The 23,752-nt window shown below is 43.8% G+C and overlaps 1 protein-coding gene across 4 annotated transcripts in view; it reads left to right on the top strand.

The window, feature by feature from the left end:
- ANO1 (anoctamin 1) overlaps window positions 1-23,752 on the top strand; it is a 375,121-nt gene that overhangs the window by 348,044 nt on the left and 3,325 nt on the right. For all 4 annotated transcript variants that reach the window (XM_082270065.1, XM_082270063.1, XM_082270064.1 and 1 more), the window contains 3 exons: window positions 16,816-16,868; window positions 22,206-22,390; window positions 22,486-22,591. In XM_082270065.1, the coding sequence (XP_082126191.1) occupies window positions 16,816-16,868; window positions 22,206-22,390; window positions 22,486-22,591 (344 nt within the window). The remainder of the gene's footprint in view (window positions 1-16,815; window positions 16,869-22,205; window positions 22,391-22,485; window positions 22,592-23,752) is intronic.

Raw genomic sequence — 23,752 nt, 5'->3', positions numbered from 1 at the left:
CAAGGGCTGTTATCCCAGGTAAAGCCCCCTCAGACAGTGAGGAGGACGCTTCTTCTCCTGCTATTATTCAGGAAGAAGCATTGGTGGACGCACTAGTTGTGGCAGTGCAGGAAACCTTAAAACTTGAGGCTTTACCGGCAGAGGCAACTGAAACAGAGATTCCTTTTGGTACTAATAAGCCCATCAAGACGATGAAGGCTTTTCCTGTACCTAAATGTTTCGGTAATCAGATTAAAGGAGAATGGGAGCATTCTAAACGTACCTTTACTATTTCCAAGCGTATTGCTAGACGCTATCCGTTTGAGGAATCCATCATTAAGAAATGGACGGTACCACCAGTCGTGGATCCGCCTATTTCCAGGCTGAATAAAGCCACGGTTATTCCAGTGGAGGACACTTCGTCCTTTAAGGATCCGGTGGATCGAAAGATGGAAGCAGAGTCCCGCACCATCTTCTCTCTGATAGGGTCAGCTTTTAGACCAGTAATTGTTATTGGTCTAGTTTCCCAGACACTTACGGAATGGGCGAAAATGGTACGCCAAGATCTTAGGGGAAAAGATATTCCCCAGGAGACATCTGATTAGATGGAACAGATTATACAAGGGCTACAGTTTATCTGTGACGCAGCCTTGGACACTACTCCCTTATTAGGGCATGCATCTAAGACAGCGGTGATCCTCAGACGTGTGCTATGGTTAAAATGCTGGTCAGCTGACCTAGGTTCCAAAAAGACCTTGACAAATCTCCCTTTTCAGGGGAATCGTCTATTTGGGGCCAACCTAGATGAAATCATCAAGGATGCCACTGGGGGCAAGAGCACTTTTTTGCCACAGGCTGCTAAAGCTAAGGGACCTCGCAACAAGCGAGGACCTTTCTTTACCGCCCATAAAGGGCGCCCGGCTGGTACTAGCGGGAAAGGCAAGACTCCTCCAGGAGGGTTCAAGAAGGGCTGGTCGGACAAGCAAAGGACCAACCCAGCCAAACCCGAAGCAAAGGAGTACACAGCCTGAAGGTGCGCCCCCACCCGGTTTCAGGGTGGGGGGACGTTTTCACCGGTATTCAGGACATTAGATCGAGCATCAACCACTAATACCGGTGCGATTCTTCCCTTCCAACATTTAAGTACTACAGGAAGCGGTAATTACCGTTCCCTGAATAGATCTTTTCCTTTACCTTTTCCTAAGATTAGTCCCGATACCTCACAGGAATCGGATCTGGTTGACCAGATAGGCCAAGTAGCCTCTAGTCGGGTGACTTCGGTCCCTGAGGTTCAACCAGAAAAGATCACCTTTCCTGATAACTATCAGGTATCTGATAAATGTGTGGGAACAGAAAACGACCAGACTTTCTCGGATGGTCGGGGCCAGATACCTCTAGGGACGCCTGGTTCAGATCCAATCAGCGCCAGTGGTCCTAGAAATTCTAGGCTGGCCTCCTCAAGCCGGCCTGGCCGACTTGGACATGTTAGTCGTAGACGTTCCGTGGGAACTTCGTCTCAGGGAGTGTCTGTGGTCTCAAGGACCAATTTACCATCATGCTTTACAGTCGCTGGGTTTAATGGCCTGGCCATTGAGACCCAAGTACTGAAGGACAGAGGTTTGTCAGCTTCAGTCATTCCTACCCTTATTAAAGCAAGGAAAGCGACTTCCAGCAAAGTCTATTATCACACATGGAAAACTTATATTGCGTGGTGCGAATCTTTAGGATTTCCTCCACGTACCTATTCGGTGTCTCGAATATTGGCCTGTTTGCAACAGGGGGTTGAGCAGAAGCTAGCCTTGAGCACCATCAAGGGTCAAGTTTCAGCATTAGCAATCTTCTTTCAGAAGCCTTTAGCTACCAAATCCTTGGTGCGGAATTTCATCCAGGGGGTGCGGCACCTGGCTCCTCCAGTCCGCGCGCCCTTACCGCCTTGGGATCTTAATTTGGTTTTGTCGGTTCTACAGAAACCTCCCTTTGAAAACATCAGGGAGATTCCCTTGCTTACTTTATCCCAGAAGGTGGCCTTCTTGGTGGCTATTACTTCTGCTCGCAGGGTGTCAGAACTGGCTGCATTATCATACCAGTCCCCATACCTAGTGATTCATAGGGATAAGGTAGTACTTCATCCTAAGCCATCTTTTCTTCCCAAGGTGGTTTCAGATTTTCATCTGAATGAAGATATTGTACTACCTTCCTTGTGTCCTCAGCCCAAGCATCATCGGGAACATGCGTTGCATTCCTTAGATGTGGTTCGGGCAATCAGGGTATACCTGAAAGCTACGGAATCATTCCGTAAGACGGATTCACTTTTTGTGATCACGGATGGCCCCAGAAAGGGTTTGCCTGCATCTGCCGCGACCATTGCCAAATGGATTAGACAAACGGTGGTACAGGCTTATTCTATCAAGGGTCAGAGTCCTCCGTTCCCTGTTAGGGCGCACTCCACTCGAGCGCTCAGTACTTCCTGGGCCTTTCGCCATCAGGCGTCAGTGGTCCAGGTATGTAAGGCGGCCACCTGGTCGTCAGTACATACCTTTACAAAATTCTATAAAATTGATGTGACGGCATCGGCGGATGCCTCATGTGGCCGCAAGGTTTTGCAGGCCGCAATTTGAGGAGACCGGTGGTCTACCTCGAGGGTTTTTTTCTGTTTGAAAAAAAAAAAAAAAAATTGTTTTCTCTTTTTGTTGAGTCTCATCATTAAGGATGAGCATTGTAAACTTCTAGTTGGCACCGGTTGGGCCTTCTAGATTGGGATTTGATTTCCATTTTCCCACCCCTCAGTTGTGATACTGCTCTGGGACGTCCCGAAGGTGGTGTATCACCGAGGACTACGTCTGTCAATGAGCGCTAGAGAAAAATGGATTTTTGTAAAATCTTACCGTAAAATCCTTTTCTCTTAGCTCATTGACAGACGTAGTCCCCGCCCCTCTGTTTTTTTGAGTTGGGTTAAAATCTCTAAAGACTGCTTTTTCACATAACTGATTTGCTGAGGCAGAGAGAGAGAGGATATACCCTCTGGGACTGCCCCTGGGGTGTGGCCAGAGCTTTTTAATTTCCTGTCTAGTCCTGCTCCTGTGGAGGCAACATAACCCGAAGGTGGTGTATCACCGAGGACTACGTCTGTCAATGAGCTAAGAGAAAAGGATTTTACGGTAAGATTTTACAAAAATCCATTTTTTTTTTAACATTTTGGGCCAATTTTTTTTTTTTTACCATATGTTTGGTAAAAAAAAAATCGCAAAAAGCGTATTTCGATTGGTTTGCGCAAAAGTTATTGCATTTACTAACAAAGGGAAAGATTTTTGTAATTTTTGGTGTTTTTTTTTAACGCGCAATGGCGGCGATCTGCGATTTTTTTTTTTTTTTTTTTTTTTTGCGGGACTGCGACATTGCGGCGGACAGATCGGACCCATGACTGACATTTTCGACACTTTTGGGGTTACCAGTGACATTTCTACAGTAATCAGTGCTATACATATGCACTGTTACTGTAAAATTACACTGGCAGTGAAGGGGTTAACTTTTTTTTTGAGAGGGAGGGGTTATGTGTATCCCTAGGGGCGTGATTCTAACTGTGATTGGCTTTGGCTTGAGGTGTAGGAACAGTGATCAACGGTCCTACATAGTAGAACCGTATGATTACTGTTTCTACACAGGGGAGAATGACAGGCGGCTTGTTTACATCAGCCGCCTGCCTTTCTCCCTCTCCACCCGACGATCGCGAGTGACCGGCGGACATCGGGTCCACCGGTCACATGCGCGGGGGGGTCCGTGACCACGCGGGAGCACGCTTCCGGCGGCGCGCGCTCGCTTCCTAGACCCTCACAGGCTAGCGACGTATCCCTACGTCACTCTGCCTGTGAGGGGCTGACCGCCGACGTAAATAGTCGTGCGGTGGTCGGCAAGTGGTTAAGACGCTTAATTCTCTTACTGTGTCCAAAACGTAAATAAATTTGATTTAGCTTCTGTTGCAGATTATAGCTGTTTGACAGTTTGCACTGCTTCTCTCCTGGGATTGCTGAGAGCTGCAGTGTGCATGGCTGGCTGTTGCGAACATGTTTTGGTTCTATACATTATTTATGGGTCAGCTTTGACAGCTAGTGGATGGAGCCCAAAAGATGCATAGAATCCTGTGTTTAAGTAATCAGAATTTAGCATGTAGAGCAGTGATGGCTAACCTTGGCACCCCAGATGTTTTGGAACTACATTTCCCATGATGCTCAACTACACTGCAGAGTGCATGAGCTTCATGGGAAATGTAGTTCCAAAACATCTGGGGTGCCAAGGTTCGCCATTAGTGTTGAGCGAACACGGACTGTATTATTCGTGTTCGTACCGAATAATTGGATTTTTTGTACCCGAACACGGACACGGACACTTTACTGTATGTTCGGGTAAAAATCCGTGTTCGGTCGTTTTATTTCCGGGTTTTGCATGCTTTGGCGCTCTTTTCATGGCGGGCTTTCAACAGCCAATCAACAATCGTTTAACTGGTGTGCCTTAAGCCATCCCAGCCATGCCTGCAAATGTCTTAGTAGCTGTGATTGGCCGTCTGAAGCATGTGACCAAGTCTTTATAAGTTCGAGGCAGCCGCCGCAGCAGCGTCATTCTGCTGCTTAGCTAAGGGACAGAGCACACATCAATGTGCTGGCTGCTGATTAGGGAAAGATAGGCAGGAAAAAACCATTTGTGTCCGGATAGAATTGAGGGACAGGTCGGAGTGTTTAGGCAGGGCGAGTTGTAGGCATTTTAGGGATAGAGTCTGCTGAATTATAGGGTCAGTGTCTTCTACAAACTACAATCGATATTGCTGTGTGGGGGGTGGGGTGAATCTGCACTCAATCCTGATCTACGATCTCTTCTCAATCCTGTTAGGGACAGAGTCTGCTGAATTTTAGGGAAACTGTGTTCTACAAACTACAATCGATATTGCTGTGTGGTGTGGGATTGGAGATAGGCAGGTGTCAGTGATCCACATCCATTTTTCTGTGTGTGAGCTGCAGTGAACACAATCTTTTTGGGCTGCAGTGAACACAATCTTTTTGGGCTGCAGTGAACACAATCTTTTTGGGCTGCAGTGAACACAATCTTTTTGGGCTGCAGTGAACACAATCTTTTTGGGCTGCAGTGAACACAATCTTTTTGGGCTGCAGTGAACACAATCTTTTTGGGGTGCAGTGAACAAAATCTTTTTGGGGTGCAGTGAACACAATCCTTTTTGGGGTGCAGTGAACACAATCTTTGTGGGGTGCAGTGAACAAAATCCTTTGTGGGGTGCAGTGAACACAATCTTTTTGGGGTGCAGTGAACAAAATCCTTTTTGGGGTGCAGTGAACAACATCCTTTTTGGGGTGCAGTGAACACAATCTTTTTGGGGTGCAGTGAACAAAATCCTTTGTGGGGTGCAGTGAACACAATCTTTTTGGGGTGCAGTGAACACAATCTTTTTGGGGTGGAGTGAACAACATCCTTTTTGGGGTGCAGTGAACAAAATCCTTTTTGGGGTGCAGTGAACAAAATCCTTTTTGGGGTGCAGTGAACACAATCTTTTTGGGGTGCAGTGAACACAATCTTTGTGGGGTGCAGTAAACACAATCTTTTTGGGGTGGAGTGAACAACATCCTTTTTGGGGTGCAGTGAACATCCTTTTTGGGGTGCAGTGAACATCCTTTTTGGGGTGCAGTGAACACAATCTTTTTGGGGTGCAGTGAACACAATCTTTGTGGGGTACAGTGAACAGAATCTTTGTGGGGTGCAGTGAACAGAATCTTTGGGGGGTACAGTGAACACAATCTTTTTGGGGTGCAGTGAACACAATCTTTGTGGGGTGCAGTGAACACAATCTTTTTGGGGTGGAGTGAACAAAATCATTTTTGGGGTGCAGTGAACAACATCCTTTTTGGGGTGCAGTGATCAAAATCCTTTTTGGGGTGCAGTGAACACAATCTTTTTGGGGTGCAGTGAACAAAATCCTTTGTGGGGTGCAGTGAACAGAATCTTTGTGGGGTGCAGTGAACACAATCTTTGGGGGGGTACAGTGAACACAATCTTTGTGGGGTGCAGTGAACACAATCTTTGTGGGGTACAGTGAACAGAATCTTTGTGGGGTGCAGTGAACACAATCTTTGGGGGGTACAGTGAACACAATCTTTGGGGGGTGCAGTGAACACAATCTTTGGGGGGTACAGTGAACACAATCTTTTTGGGGTGCAGTGAACACAATCTTTGTGGGGTGCAGTGAACACAATCTTTGGGGGGGTACAGTGAACACAATCTTTTTGGGGTGCAGTGAACAACATCCTTTTAGGGTGCAGTGAACACAATCTTTGTGGGGTGCAGTGAACAACATCCTTTTAGGGTGCAGTGAACACAATCTTTGTGGGGTACAGTGAACAGAATCTTTGTGGGGTGCAGTGAACACAATCTTTGGGGGGTACAGTGAACACAATCTTTGTGAGGTGCAGTGAACACAATCTTTGTGGGGTGCAGTGAACACAATCATTGTGGGGTGCAGTGAACTCAATCTTTGTGGGGTACAGTGAACACAATCTCATACTTCTGAAGATTTGAGGGTGCTGCCTGTTCCATACCCCCCCTACTCCTCATCTAGCCTTTTAGGGGTACAAACAATAGTAATTGGGGCCTAGTGTGGTTGTGTACGTGTGATATACATACACTTTTTTTGGATCATATTTTCTATTCCGCTATTTAATCAAAAACCTTTGGGGATCAGTTAAATTGGGGGATAGTCTGTGTTGGTACGTGTGAGAGAGATCCACCTTTCCAAGTTGTTGGGGTTCATCTCATACTTCTGAAGGTTTGAGGGTGCTGCCTGTTCCATACCCCCCTACTCCTCATCTAGCCTTTTAGGGGTACAAACAATAGTAATTGGGGCCTAGTGTGGTTGTGTACGTGTGATATACATACACTTTTTTTGGATCATATTTTCTATTCCGCTATTTAATCAAAAACCTTTGGGGATCAGTTAAATTGGGGGATAGTCTGTGTTGGTACGTGTGAGAGAGATCCACCTTTCCAAGTTGTTGGGGTTCATCTCATACTTCTGAAGGTTTGAGGGTGCTGCCTGTTCCATACCCCCCCTACTCCTCATCTAGCCTTTTAGGGGTACAAACAATAGTAATTGGGGCCTAGTGTGGTTGTGTACGTGTGATATACATACACTTTTTTTGGATCATATTTTCTATTCCGCTATTTAATCAAAAACCTTTGGGGATCAGTTAAATTGGGGGATAGTCTGTGTTGGTACGTGTGAGAGAGATCCACCTTTCCAAGTTGTTGGGGTTCATCTCATACTTCTGAAGGTTTGAGGGTGCTGCCTGTTCCATACCCCCCCTACTCCTCATCTAGCCTTTTAGGGGTACAAACAATAGTAATTGGGGCCTAGTGTGGTTGTGTACGTGTGATATACATACACTTTTTTTGGATCATATTTTCTATTCCGCTATTTAATCAAAAACCTTTGGGGATCAGTTAAATTGGGGGATAGTCTGTGTTGGTACGTGTGAGAGAGATCCACCTTTCCAAGTTGTTGGGGTTCATCTCATACTTCTGAAGGTTTGAGGGTGCTGCCTGTTCCATACCCCCCCTACTCCTCATCTAGCCTTTTAGGGGTACAAACAATAGTAATTGGGGCCTAGTGTGGTTGTGTACGTGTGATATACATACACTTTTTTTGGATCATATTTTCTATTCCGCTATTTAATCAAAAACCTTTGGGGATCAGTTAAATTGGGGGATAGTCTGTGTTGGTACGTGTGAGAGAGATCCACCTTTCCAAGTTGTTGGGGTTCATCTCATACTTCTGAAGGTTTGAGGGTGCTGCCTGTTCCATACCCCCCCTACTCCTCATCTAGCCTTTTAGGGGTACAAACAATAGTAATTGGGGCCTAGTGTGGTTGTGTACGTGTGATATACATACACTTTTTTTGGATCATATTTTCTATTCCGCTATTTAATCAAAAACCTTTGGGGATCAGTTAAATTGGGGGATAGTCTGTGTTGGTACGTGTGAGAGAGATCCACCTTTCCAAGTTTTTGGGGTTCATCTCATACTTCTGAAGATTTGAGGGTGCTGCCTGTTCCATACCCCCCCTACTCCTCATCTAGCCTTTTAGGGGTACAAACAATAGTAATTGGGGCCTAGTGTGGTTGTGTACGTGTGATATACATACACTTTTTTTGGATCATATTTTCTATTCCGCTATTTAATCAAAAACCTTTGGGGATCAGTTAAATTGGGGGATAGTCTGTGTTGGTACGTGTGAGAGAGATCCACCTTTCCAAGTTGTTGGGGTTCATCTCATACTTCTGAAGGTTTGAGGGTGCTGCCTGTTCCATACTCCCCCTACTCCTAGCCTTTTAGGGGTACAAACAATAGTAATTGGGGCCTAGTGTGGTTGTGTACGTGTGATATACATACACTTTTTTTGGATCATATTTTCTATTCCGCTATTTAATCAAAAACCTTTGGGGATCAGTTAAATTGGGGGATAGTCTGTGTTGGTACGTGTGAGAGAGATCCACCTTTCCAAGTTGTTGGGGTTCATCTCATACTTCTGAAGGTTTGAGGGTGCTGCCTGTTCCATACCCCCCCTACTCCTCATCTAGCCTTTTAGGGGTACAAACAATAGTAATTGGGGCCTAGTGTGGTTGTGTACGTGTGATATACATACACTTTTTTTGGATCATATTTTCTATTCCGCTATTTAATCAAAAACCTTTGGGGATCAGTTAAATTGGGGGATAGTCTGTGTTGGTACGTGTGAGAGAGATCCACCTTTCCAAGTTGTTGGGGTTCATCTCATACTTCTGAAGGTTTGAGGGTGCTGCCTGTTCCATACCCCCCCTACTCCTCATCTAGCCTTTTAGGGGTACAAACAATAGTAATTGGGGCCTAGTGTGGTTGTGTACGTGTGATATACATACACTTTTTTTGGATCATATTTTCTATTCCGCTATTTAATCAAAAACCTTTGGGGATCAGTTAAATTGGGGGATAGTCTGTGTTGGTACGTGTGAGAGAGATCCACCTTTCCAAGTTTTTGGGGTTCATCTCATACTTCTGAAGATTTGAGGGTGCTGCCTGTTCCATACCCCCCCTACTCCTCATCTAGCCTTTTAGGGGTACAAACAATAGTAATTGGGGCCTAGTGTGGTTGTGTACGTGTGATATACATACACTTTTTTTGGATCATATTTTCTATTCCGCTATTTAATCAAAAACCTTTGGGGATCAGTTAAATTGGGGGATAGTCTGTGTTGGTACGTGTGAGAGAGATCCACCTTTCCAAGTTGTTGGGGTTCATCTCATACTTCTGAAGGTTTGAGGGTGCTGCCTGTTCCATACTCCCCCTACTCCTAGCCTTTTAGGGGTACAAACAATAGTAATTGGGGCCTAGTGTGGTTGTGTACGTGTGATATACATACACTTTTTTTGGATCATATTTTCTATTCCGCTATTTAATCAAAAACCTTTGGGGATCAGTTAAATTGGGGGATAGTCTGTGTTGGTACGTGTGAGAGAGATCCACCTTTCCAAGTTGTTGGGGTTCATCTCATACTTCTGAAGGTTTGAGGGTGCTGCCTGTTCCATACTCCCCCTACTCCTAGCCTTTTAGGGGTACAAACAATAGTAATTGGGGCCTAGTGTGGTTGTGTACGTGTGATATACATACACTTTTTTTGGATCATATTTTCTATTCCGCTATTTAATCAAAAACCTTTGGGGATCAGTTAAATTGGGGGATAGTCTGTGTTAGTACGTGTGAGAGAGATCCACCTTTCCAAGTTTTTGGGGTTCATCTCATACTTCTGAAGATTTGAGGGTGCTGCCTGTTCCATACCCCCCCTACTCCTCATCTAGCCTTTTAGGGGTACAAACAATAGTAATTGGGGCCTAGTGTGGTTGTGTACGTGTGATATACATACACTTTTTTTGGATCATATTTTCTATTCCGCTATTTAATCAAAAACCTTTGGGGATCAGTTAAATTGGGGGATAGTCTGTGTTGGTACGTGTGAGAGAGATCCACCTTTCCAAGTTGTTGGGGTTCATCTCATACTTCTGAAGGTTTGAGGGTGCTGCCTGTTCCATACCCCCCCTACTCCTCATCTAGCCTTTTAGGGGTACAAACAATAGTAATTGGGGCCTAGTGTGGTTGTGTACGTGTGATATACATACACTTTTTTTGGATCATATTTTCTATTCCGCTATTTAATCAAAAACCTTTGGGGATCAGTTAAATTGGGGGATAGTCTGTGTTGGTACGTGTGAGAGAGATCCACCTTTCCAAGTTGTTGGGGTTCATCTCATACTTCTGAAGGTTTGAGGGTGCTGCCTGTTCCATACCCCCCCTACTCCTCATCTAGCCTTTTAGGGGTACAAACAATAGTAATTGGGGCCTAGTGTGGTTGTGTACGTGTGATATACATACACTTTTTTTGGATCATATTTTCTATTCCGCTATTTAATCAAAAACCTTTGGGGATCAGTTAAATTGGGGGATAGTCTGTGTTGGTACGTGTGAGAGAGATCCACCTTTCCAAGTTTTTGGGGTTCATCTCATACTTCTGAAGATTTGAGGGTGCTGCCTGTTCCATACCCCCCCTACTCCTCATCTAGCCTTTTAGGGGTACAAACAATAGTAATTGGGGCCTAGTGTGGTTGTGTACGTGTGATATACATACACTTTTTTTGGATCATATTTTCTATTCCGCTATTTAATTTAACTGGGCCTCCATGCGAGACCTGTGTGCCTTGTTGCGCTGTTTTGAGTACTCCACCAACATGGCCAGTGGCAATGACGCCGTTCTCAGCTTAACTATCCCACTTCTATGCCTCCTTGAAAAAACAATTCGGGCGATGATGGAAGAGGATGTGGCACAGGATGAGGAGGAGGAGGAGGATGAAGAGGTAACATTTCCAAGGCTTTCAGGGCAGTCATTCGCAAGGGGCTCCGAGGGTGGGTTCCTGCACACGCAAACGCCAGGGACGCAATTGTCCAGCAGGGGCACAGTTCTGGAGGATGAGGAGGATGAGGAGGAGGAGGAGCTGGAGGAGGAGATGGAACCATGTTCACAGCAGGGTGGCACCCAGGCCAGCTCATGGCCATCACTGGTGCGTGGCTGGGGGGATACAGAGGACACGGACCATACACCTCCCACAGAGGACAGCCTTTCGTCGCCTCTGGGCAGCCTGGCACACATGAGCGATTACATGCTGCAGTGTCTCCACAACGACCGCCGAGTTGCCCACATTCTAACTTGTGCTGATTACTGGGTGGCCACGCTGCTGGATCCCCGTTACAAGGACAACGTACCGTCCTTAATTCACTCACTGGAGCGCGATCGCAAGATGCGCGAGTACAAGCGCACGCTGGTAGACGCCATGCTGCTGGCATTCCCATCTGACAGCGGGGCCACAGTGGAAGCACAAGGCAGAGGAGGAGGAGGAGGAGGTCGCCAACGCAACCAGGGCACCGCCAGCACCTCAGAAGGCAGGGTTAGCATGGCCGAAATGTGGAAAAGCTTTGTCAGCACGCCACAACAAACAGCAGCACCAGCAGCTCAGATGGAACGTCTTAGCAGGAGGCAGCATTTTACCAACATGGTGGAGCAGTATGTGTGCACACGCCTACATGTAGTGAATGACGGGTCTGCCCCCTTCAACTTCTGGGTCTCCAAATTGGGCACATGGCCTGAGCTTGCCCTTTACGCCTTGGAGGTGCTGGCGTGCCCTGCAGCCAGTGTATTATCTGAACGGGTATTTAGCACGGCTGGGGGCGTTATAACAGACAAGCGCAGCCGCCTGTCCAGAGACAATGTGGACAAGCTCACGTTCATTAAAATGAACCAGGCATGGATCCCACGGGACTTTTCCGTACCTTATGCAGAATAGCAATGGATACCGACCTTACCCACCCATTGTTCCATTTTTGCTCTTTCTCACTCTTTTGGGGTGTACCCTCATTTAAAATTTTTGAAAAGAAGCAGTGTTGGCTACCTCGTCCTCCTCCTCAGGGCCAGATTAATGTAGGGGCTATTGGAGCTGCAGCTCCAGGCCCCTACCTTTTATATAGGCCCCGGGTTGGCCATATTCACTGTTACCGCTCTTCTGTCACTTGTAAACACAGAAGTCTGGCTTCTATGCTCGCTTCCCCAGGCAGCACCCTCAGAACCTCCCCACACAGCGTGAAGGCCGGACAAGGAGGGACAGTTGGCGATGCATGGATGTGTTTATGGGCTTCAGAGACAGCATCCCATGTTGAATTAGGCATGCATGGCTGCACCCTTCCTCCTCTGGGTGCATGGCAAGGCACGGCCCTTAAGGCCCTTCAAAATCCTCAGCACCAAGCCCATGATGCTGTTAATCCGGCCCTGGTCCTCCTCCACCGCCGCTTCCACCTACACCGCCCATAGGTGTGCGCAGCCTATTGCATTAAGGTGTGCACCCCAAAGTTGAAATACACATGCATGTGTTTGCCAGCAGGGAGAGTAATGTATCGGGGCCATGTACCTGTAGGCAAGGAGAAATAGAGCAGAGCAGGTCCCAGGGAGATCTTTCCCATCTCCTCACTGGCAATGCTATGTGCCCTAGGTGATTAGGGTGTGCCCAGGCACACCCAGCACACCCTGTGCGCACGCCTATGTCACCGCCACATCCACCACCACCTCAACCTCCCTCCTACTCCATATGGGCCTCGTCCTTCAGAGATGAAGAAGAACATTGTTTTATTTTTCTGTTTTTTTTTTGTTGTTTTAAGTTATTTCCCTATCCACATTTGTTTGCAGAGCACTTGCCATGCTCTTAATTACGTTTTGCTGCCATTTGCAGCACTCTAGCCCTTTCCTTTGGTGTTTTAGAGCCATTTTAGTGCCTTAAAGTTCGGGTCCCCATTGACTTCAATGGGGTTCGGTGTCCGGGAAAAGTTCGGTAAAAGTCCGGGACACGGACCCGGACTTTTTTTTAAAGTTCGGCCGAACCCGTCGAACACGGACATCTAGGTGTCCGCTCAACCCTATTCGCCATCACTGATGTAGAGGGTCTGTGGTTCTGATAAATGTGTTTTTGAATTGAAATGTGTTTTTTACAATGTAAATCACGCGCAATATTACATAGTTAGTCGGGTTGGAAAAAGACACAAGTCCATCTGGCTCAACCAATAAAAAAAAAAAAAGTAAAGAAAACCTAACCATACAATCCCATATACACAATCCTATACCGCAGTTGATATTGAGAAGATAGTTGTGTGATACTTCCTATCTTTTTTTTTATAATAAAAATCTAGTCTGGCCTTCACACAACTACTTAAAGTAGAACTACCATTTTGGAGAAAGCAGGGGGGGGGGGGGGGTTATAACCCCTGTCAGATTTTGTTTTTTTTTTTGCCGTCTTTGTCTTATTGATTTCCCTTCACTTCCTGTCCCATAGCCAAACAGGAAGTGAGAGGCAATCTCTGTAAATTAAGGGAATTCAGGGTCACCATAATTAATGTCCCCATTGGAAGATTTCCCCTCTCTTACTTTTATAGGGACAACCCAAAATTTGGGATTTTCTTTTACTTTCAATGACGATGGTAATCGGGATAAATAGAGAGGGGGAATCTACCTAAAGGGGGCACTGACAGATATTCTACTCTTTCTACACGCTATCTAAAATGAAATAAAAGTTTGGCCTTTAGTTGTTATACTTTTTATCCAGCACTGCAGGAAAGGATAAATGTGTAAAATCTGTTTAATAGTGTTAAAGCTGTATCACTGATGGTTTTACCTTGATGCTGTTTAGTAAGTAAGGCCAGTGTGCAGTATATTCAGCGTGTGGAGGAGACCAGCTGGAGATTGTAAAGGGAGGTTTATAGGATAATGTTCTCTGTCACTTGTAGCGTTGGCTGTGCCTGTGACATGGAGTAAACTTCATGAGGCACGTTGCATAACTTGCAACCTTAGCTATTAATAAAACGTAACCTTATCTCGAAGGATCTCATTCTGCAAGTTAAACATGGTTTCTTGGGTACAACTGATCTTCGATTAACCCCTGTTGCAGAGAGCCTTGTAATGAAATACTAATCAGACACTCTGAAAGGCTTTTTTTTAAGCATGACATGTTTCTACATGAAATATGGATATAAAGCTCAATCAGATTTTCAATTTATAATTTCTCAGAAGAATATCTATAGTGAAGACCACCTTAAAGTAACTAAATATTTGACTGTTCCTCCAAGGATCAGTTAAATGTAATTTGAAAGCAGAGCTTCCTCAGTGCAAAGGTCCCTTAGATGGGGTCATCTATATCTCAAACATTGAATGCCCTATACTCGCCCCCCCCCCCCCCCCAAGTGCCTCTAGACCCGAAGATAGGACTACAGGCCATTCTTCCTGAGGACTTCGTCCCTGAATCATTCTATCAATACTTACAAGTTTATTTATTGCATGGAAACTGGTAGCAAAAAATTGATCTCTTCTACACACTCATACATGCAATAGGATACAGTAAATAACTAAATGGAAATGAAAAACCTGCCCAGCAGCATATGGTCTTGGTGCCCAACCTGCAACCCTGGGGCCAAATGCAGCCCTCTAGTCCACTGCAGACACTAATATGTGTTTTTTTCTATTTCCCTGATTTCTAGCAGTCTCCTGTAATATGTCTCCAGTCTAATACTGTCCCTAGTCTACAACAACTCATACAGCATGTCTACATTCCCTGACCATCTCTTGTATCATGTCTTCAGTCTCTGAGCAATTTCTGTATCGTACAACACAGGATCTAAAGTGACCAAAACCTTCTAAGATGTAGATCCTACCACTGCGCCACAGTAACTAAACACTGTGGTGTGGAGAGTATTATAACAGCAGTGATTCAGCATGGACTACATCCCAACTGGATATATCTATTTTTGGACGTTATTTATACTTAGACACTGAACTTTCACTAGGTGTCACTGTTTGATTCTTGAGGAAGGCTAAAGCCGAAACGCGCCAGCATTTGTCATGTTGTCACCACTATCCATGTTGGAATAAAGTATTTTACTTGGAAGACTTTTCGTGTTCCGGCTTTATTCACATAACATTTGGTTTGGACGTTCAGCCTGAGCACCGACACTTAGCTCTTTATCTTCCCACAGTGTGGTGGAGCTAGGGTGAGCTAGGGGGAGTTACTGTTTATACTGTTTGATTTTTGTTTCATATCATTTGTGGACTCACTTCATGTGCGCCACTGTTTACCATTATTTTACAATTATTGGTAGATTTGGGTTTTTAATTTTCCATATCATGTCTGCAGTCTCTGACTATTTCTTGTAGCCTGTCCGTAGTTTGACCATCTTCTGTATTATGTACACAGTCTTCTGTGATCATTTCTTGTATCTTGCCCGTAGTCCTTGACTATTTCCTGTTGTCTCAAACACACGATTTTATGTGTGACTCATTAGCGATGTCAAGGGCTGCTTTTTAAGGCCACCCATGCGAGGGAAGTTGACCACCACTAGCATAGGGGATGTTCCCTAACATTTTTAAAATGAATGGTCAACTTGGCTGACTTCTCCCAATTTAGCCCCACCCCAACTGTTTTGATCAGATTAATGCACTAACATCTTCCTAATTATATTCCCAGTAAAGTAAATGAGGTGCATTATGTGACAAAACCCTGGCTTTCTGTAACTCCAATTGACATATTTCATGCTATCTAGCTTATGTCAATTTACAGATTTAAAGCAGAACTTAAGAGGAGATATTATAGCAGTATACAAATGCCTTAATGGTGATCCTAGCGTAGGAAGAAAACTTTTCAGTTTCAGGGAGTGTATGAGGACAGGGGGCCACACATTGAGATTGGAGGAGAAGCAGTTTAACCTTAAGCTGCGCAGGATTTTTTCACTGTTGGGACGATAAGGATGTAGAACTCTTTCACAATTGGTGGTGTCAGTGGGAGTGTTGATATTTTGATACTCTTGGACGTGCATCTTAGTGAACACATCATACAGGGATATGGGAAATTATTATTTACATTGACACACATACACCTACACAGGTTGAGCTAGATGGACTACTGTCTTTATTCATCCTTACCTTCTATGAAACTGCATTGCATCTGAGCACCACAAACCAAAAATGCCATGTAAAGCAGTCCCGCTTTAAAGCCTCCTTCCCCGCGCCTCTTTGACATTTAGCATTTTTTTCTGGGGGGTGGGGAGAGCAGATGCCTCGTTTTGACAGGTGATCTGAGCGGACGTTCTTCTCTCCCTCCCCGCAGTCTTCTGGGACATGTTGGAGGACCATTCACAATGCGCCGCTTGTGCATGCGCAGTGGGAACCTGGCTGTGAAGCCGCAAGCTGTCACAGCTGGTTAGCCACAGTTAAAATGCAGACTCTTGAGGACAAAAGGCGTCCCCTGTGCCCCCTCAGGTCAGCACAGCACTGGATCCTGGTACAGGTAAGTTTCTGTTTATTAAAAGTCAGCAGCTACAGTTTTTGTAGCTGCTGACTTTTAATTTTCAAAAAACCAACTGGAGCTCGTTTTTAATTAATTTGTAATACATTTAAATATAAGAGATTTTTTTCTCTGCTATTCCATTTCTAGGTATCCATATGTATACTGACATCATTGAAAGTTATACTGGTACCTAGCAGGACTGGTAATAATGTATTTGACAGTCTGGTGAAGGGGGAATGGGGACATAATTGGCACATCCATTGGCAGTCTATATTTGTAAAATGGTGAAGAACTCCTTCTGTAAAGCTATACATACAGTAAATAATGCTATCCTGTTTATGCTTCTGGCTTAGATTATACAATATTTTGTCTCTTTGCAGGTATCTGGTATAATATCATACGAGGAATCGGAAAGGTTGCGGTGATAATAAATGTAAGTTATTTTAGGATTTGGCAGAAAAAGGTCCCTGTGATCATACCTTTTCTTATGTATTATTCTCCAAACCATTTATGTGGCATGGTTGCCTGCAAATACGTCAGTGCATAATCTGGGAGTCAAGCATAGAGTTGTTCATAGGCACAAAAATAACTAGAATTTACAATTCTGTATCCCTATGCTGCATTGCTGTTTCACATTACCTCCCACATTCTCTTCATTAAACTTTTCTATGCATGGAGTGATTGTTGGTGTACATAGGCAACGTTTTTTACTTTAACGAACTTGAGATCAACCAATATCAGCTCAGTTCTCTAATGGTGGAGATTAAAAAGTCACATGAAGTTTGTATTAGGATGAGTATAAGGTGCTCGTTTTGCCACTTGTGGTGTTCCCACGTTACATGGGCACAGTTGCTTAATGCCCTTGTCAGAACTGCACCTTCTTTAAAGTGTATGAGCTTTTAATAGTGACCAAGAGTATTTTCTTCTTCTAATGTATAGTAGGAAAAAAATCTGCAAATTATTATTGGCTGCTATGAGGAACACTTTCCTTTCAGACCTTTTTACATGTTGGCCTTTCATGTGCGACTTCAAATATAATCAAGAGCAAAAACACTTAACAGTCACATGGTTTATACATTTAATGTGGAGAGTAGATTAAGAGTGTAACGAATAGTGATTTCAATTAATGCTTATAATTGTATAAATATTGAAAACACTTTTCACTTTTGGGGCACCTAGTGGTGTCTGAAGACAAAAATGGGGAGGTCACAAATTTCTATCCTGCAAAGGTCTCCTCTTACTCTAGACGTTCATAGATATCCCAATATCGCTTTCATGTGTTCCCATATAAGATACACTTTCAAGGCCAACACACCATCTGTGCTGTTACATTCTTCCTTCTAATATACTGCTTCAGGTCCTGTATGCTATCTTACGGCTACATGGTAACAGTTTTTAGAGAGCACCTGCCACTTGATGAATCAGCCATTTTGTTAGGAGAGCCACTTTCTATATGAAATAGAAATATGTAATGCTGTATGTTTTAATATTGGTTTAGGAATGTACTAGCAATAGCTTATTATCAGAACCCAGAAAGCAAATACAAATGGAGTAATCAGGCAGAGAGACAAACTAAACCTTTTTATCAGGCACCTAGTGGCAGTTCAGAGTTCCCAAAATAGTTAGAGGCTTGTAAGCAGGTTTTAATATCCAGTTCATGCCTTTCCCTGGTCCTTTGGTCTTTTTGTCAGGTTCTTCTCTGGATCCAGTCCCTTTATATATTATATATTATATAATATATATATATATATATATATATATATATAATATGTGTATGTATATATTAGTGGTCCGGTACAGAGAACCACCCTGAGAGAGCCAGCTAGGGTCGGCTTGGGTCTGAGTTACCTCCTACAGCATGTTTCTGACAAAGGCCTAGTGGAGAAATAAGACCAATATCCATAAGGGAGATTGACATCTGCGAGGAGCAGAAGGATGTTGCTTATCACCTTTTAAATGTGAAGTCATCCAAACCTGGGGTCGCCCCAAAGACCCCAACACTGGTGGAATGCCTTTGATGGACACTGCCTTCCAGTGACATTGTTTTGCATAAACACTACCTTTGCAGGTATGCCAGGGCAGCACACAGCCTCTAGTTAGGTTTAGGGAGGAATTCTGTCTGTAAATGTTGGACTCTGTAATTACCTTTTACACTTTTATAAGTTAAGGTTTTGCAGTGTTGTTCTTGCCTGGTCTGAAGTTACTACAAGGGGTGCAATGCAAGTAACGGTCACACATAGTCTACTAAGGGGGTCTTAAACACATTGGGGTATGAAGACATTGTTTTGGAGCAGTATAAAGATACAAGTCATTATCTGGGGTAGCAGAAGTTTATCAAGCTGCCTGTCAGTAGCTTGTACCTGTTCTAGGTGGATTGGTCTCTAGCAGCGAGGGAGATGATGGCATTCCTTCTGCCAGCAGTCTGTCTCCAAGATCATCAGGAGCAGATTTACGCTGCACAGGTCCCCATCCTGTACAGAGATTTAGGAGTTAAGTCAAGTACACGTGTGGAGCCCATGCAAGGTGCATGTTAGGACCCACTTCACTATTGGGAATGGTAGTGGAAACGCTTGAAAGGTGGATGTGAACAGAGCTCAGCATGTCCTTCCTTAATGAAAGTTACTGGGAAGATGTACATTGTCACAGGGACCTGAGCATTAACTGGAGAACAGTTACAGTGCAAGTGTACACGGTATACGTTCATCTCTAAGTAGAGGCCCAGCTTAAGGTCGAGTATTCCCCAATGGCAGCCTGAGCCTTGTCCAAGGGCATTGATGAAAATGGCACAAAGTAAAGGTACTCCATGTGTGGTGAGGGGAGTGACCCTGGTATAGGGGCCTATAAATGTAAGTTATTTTAGGATTTGGCAGAAAAAGGTCCCTGTGATCATACCTTTTCTTATGTATTATTCTCCAAACCATTTATGTGGCATGGTTGCCTGCAAATACGTCAGTGCATAATCTGGGAGTCAAGCATAGAGTTGTTCATAGGCACAAAAATAACTAGAATTTACAATTCTGTATCCCTATGCTGCATTGCTGTTTCACATTACCTCCCACATTCTCTTCATTAAACTTTTCTATGCATGGAGTGATTGTTGGTGTACATAGGCAACGTTTTTTACTTTAACGAACTTGAGATCAACCAATATCAGCTCAGTTCTCTAATGGTGGAGATTAAAAAGTCACATGAAGTTTGTATTAGGATGAGTATAAGGTGCTCGTTTTGCCACTTGTGGTGTTCCCACGTTACATGGGCACAGTTGCTTAATGCCCTTGTCAGAACTGCACCTTCTTTAAAGTGTATGAGCTTTTAATAGTGACCAAGAGTATTTTCTTCTTCTAATGTATAGTAGGAAAAAAATCTGCAAATTATTATTGGCTGCTATGAGGAACACTTTCCTTTCAGACCTTTTTACATGTTGGCCTTTCATGTGCGACTTCAAATATAATCAAGAGCAAAAACACTTAACAGTCACATGGTTTATACATTTAATGTGGAGAGTAGATTAAGAGTGTAACGAATAGTGATTTCAATTAATGCTTATAATTGTATAAATATTGAAAACACTTTTCACTTTTGGGGCACCTAGTGGTGTCTGAAGACAAAAATGGGGAGGTCACAAATTTCTATCCTGCAAAGGTCTCCTCTTACTCTAGACGTTCATAGATATCCCAATATCGCTTTCATGTGTTCCCATATAAGATACACTTTCAAGGCCAACACACCATCTGTGCTGTTACATTCTTCCTTCTAATATACTGCTTCAGGTCCTGTATGCTATCTTACGGCTACATGGTAACAGTTTTTAGAGAGCACCTGCCACTTGATGAATCAGCCATTTTGTTAGGAGAGCCACTTTCTATATGAAATAGAAATATGTAATGCTGTATGTTTTAACATTGGTTTAGGAATGTACTAGCAATAGCTTATTATCAGAACCCAGAAAGCAAATACAAATGGAGTAATCAGGCAGAGAGACAAACTAAACCTTTTTATCAGGCACCTAGTGGCAGTTCAGAGTTCCCAAAATAGTTAGAGGCTTGTAAGCAGGTTTTAATATCCAGTTCATGCCTTTCCCTGGTCCTTTGGTCTTTTTGTCAGGTTCTTCTCTGGATCCAGTCCCTTTATATATTATATATTATATAATATATATATATATATATATATATATATATATATATATATATAATATGTGTATGTATATATTAGTGGTCCGGTACAGAGAACCACCCTGAGAGAGCCAGCTAGGGTCGGCTTGGGTCTGAGTTACCTCCTACAGCATGTTTCTGACAAAGGCCTAGTGGAGAAATAAGACCAATATCCATAAGGGAGATTGACATCTGCGAGGAGCAGAAGGATGTTGCTTATCACCTTTTAAATGTGAAGTCATCCAAACCTGGGGTCGCCCCAAAGACCCCAACACTGGTGGAATGCCTTTGATGGACACTGCCTTCCAGTGACATTGTTTTGCATAAACACTACCTTTGCAGGTATGCCAGGGCAGCACACAGCCTCTAGTTAGGTTTAGGGAGGAATTCTGTCTGTAAATGTTGGACTCTGTAATTACCTTTTACACTTTTATAAGTTAAGGTTTTGCAGTGTTGTTCTTGCCTGGTCTGAAGTTACTACAAGGGGTGCAATGCAAGTAACGGTCACACATAGTCTACTAAGGGGGTCTTAAACACATTGGGGTATGAAGACATTGTTTTGGAGCAGTATAAAGATACAAGTCATTATCTGGGGTAGCAGAAGTTTATCAAGCTGCCTGTCAGTAGCTTGTACCTGTTCTAGGTGGATTGGTCTCTAGCAGCGAGGGAGATGATGGCATTCCTTCTGCCAGCAGTCTGTCTCCAAGATCATCAGGAGCAGATTTACGCTGCACAGGTCCCCATCCTGTACAGAGATTTAGGAGTTAAGTCAAGTACACGTGTGGAGCCCATGCAAGGTGCATGTTAGGACCCACTTCACTATTGGGAATGGTAGTGGAAACGCTTGAAAGGTGGATGTGAACAGAGCTCAGCATGTCCTTCCTTAATGAAAGTTACTGGGAAGATGTACATTGTCACAGGGACCTGAGCATTAACTGGAGAACAGTTACAGTGCAAGTGTACACGGTATACGTTCATCTCTAAGTAGAGGCCCAGCTTAAGGTCGAGTATTCCCCAATGGCAGCCTGAGCCTTGTCCAAGGGCATTGATGAAAATGGCACAAAGTAAAGGTACTCCATGTGTGGTGAGGGGAGTGACCCTGGTATAGGGGCCTAGCGTAGCCCAGAAAACCCACCCTGGGGGAGGCCTCTCAGGTGACCCTTGCTTGGCTCCCAAAAAGAAGGGAAGCATGGGATGAGATGACCACCTTGTCACCTTGACCTGCCCACAAGTTCAGTTCTCACATGTGCCCTTGCTGCAGTGCACACTAGCCAACACCAGAATGTGAAGACCTGTTGCACTACTGCAAATTTTTATAAAAATCAGCTGACGCCATTAGGTAACCAGTGCTGTGCATGCTGTGCTATGGCACTAAAGCAACTGAAACAGCACCTAGGTCCCAAAGCCGATTAAAGCCTTAGCTGTGATCCTTACTGTCTGAGAGAAGTCTAGAAGCCATTTCTAGCCATCCGTCAGGTCAAATATTTTTTTTTCTTTTGTGATGTGGAATGGTTTTCGCCAGGATCTCTAAATAAATTAAAATAAAGGTTTGCCTGTTATCTTGTGACTACATCTAACCATCAGTGATTTTAACACATCTCATATTTGTTACTGCTTAGGCCTTTGTGATATCATTCACTTCCGACTTCATTCCACGCCTCGTGTACCTGTATATGTACAGTCCAGATGGTACCATGCATGGCTTTCTGAACAACACTCTTGCCTACTTTAACGTCAGTGACTTTAAACCTGGTACTGCGCCCAACATTGAGCAGGAACTGGAATACTCAGTGGAAATATGCAGGTAGAGACTGAATTTTGCATTGGTGCTCCCTTCTTAAATCGGCTGCTAGTCTTGTAAATAAAGTATGTATAGGTAAATTATGTTTTTCTCTCCAGATACAAAGATTACAGGGAGCCTCCATGGTCTGAGGACAAATATGATATTACCAAGGAATTCTGGGCTGTTCTGGCTGCAAGACTGGCATTTGTCATTGTTTTCCAGGTATCTGCTTTTCATGAAGTTTTTATGTTGACCAATGGATTCTATTTTAGTTGATTATGACTATAATTTCTTTTTCCTTTTTTTTTTTTTTTTTCTTTAATACTTTATTAAGTTTTAATAGCAGTACAATATGTGAGAAAATGTAAAGCATATAGTGTTTCATACAAGTAACTTTAGAATCAATATGCTGATTTGAGTTTTCAAAGTTGACAATGATAGGATAGCAGAGTTTAGAGTCAGACTGTAGTTATTTGAAATACAGAGTCAGAGTAATAAGTGATAGAAGTTTAGGTAGGAACTCAGCAGGGACGAGACCACAGGTGGGCAATAATCTGTTTATGGAAGTATATGTATTTCAAATAACTACAGTCTTTAGGAAGGCTGGTCATTTAAGTTCACCAGGTCCATGCGGGTTTTTAAGCGAGGCTTTCCAATTTTTTGTGAAAGAATGGGTTCTTAGATTAGCCTTAGCAAAGGCGTATTCAAGCTGGCAGTTCTCATTCAGCACCTGGAGTACTTGAGCTATTGTTGGGGGTTGAGTGCATTTCCATTTTGTTGCGATGGCTAAGTAAACGGAAATAAAGATGGGTGTTGAGATTCGAAGGCCAGAGGTGAGAATCCATGCTGAGTAACATCGTCTGAGTAGTCAAAGGAAAGGAGAGGCCTAAGGGGGAGGTGATAATTCCGACCAGAATTTCCTCAATGCCAGGCAGCTCCACCAGATGTGGAACATTGATTGAACCATAATGACCACACTGTCTCCAACAACTGGAGGGGGTCGTCGAGTACATGTGGGCCAGTCTGGCCGGAGTCCGGTACCAGTTATGGAAGATTTTTTGTGCGGTTTCCCAATGGGAGATACAGCGTAAAGGCTTTACGAGTGAAATTTAGGGCAAGATGCCATTGTTCCGTAGTGTAGCTTTGATTTATCAATTGTTCCCAGTGACACATAGAGGATTTACTTTGAAGAAGGGGACTTGGAGAAGCTTGTAGATATGCCATATTCCTTTGGAAGATGTATGTGTCATGGTGTAGAAGCAAAGAAAGTTCAAAATAACCATGTTGCAGGAGAACTGCAGTCGATGGAGTGCAGACCTTAGTTGGAGGTACATGTAGAATTGCTTGGGATTAAGCAGATAGGATCGACATATTTGTTGAAAT

The sequence above is a fragment of the Pelophylax lessonae genome, assembly GCF_965119305.1.
Source record: "Pelophylax lessonae genome assembly, chromosome: 10".
Lineage (NCBI taxonomy): Eukaryota > Metazoa > Chordata > Amphibia > Anura > Ranidae > Pelophylax > Pelophylax lessonae.
The sequence above is the reverse complement of the archived record's forward strand: the minus strand, read 5'-3'. Positions and strand labels throughout refer to the sequence as shown.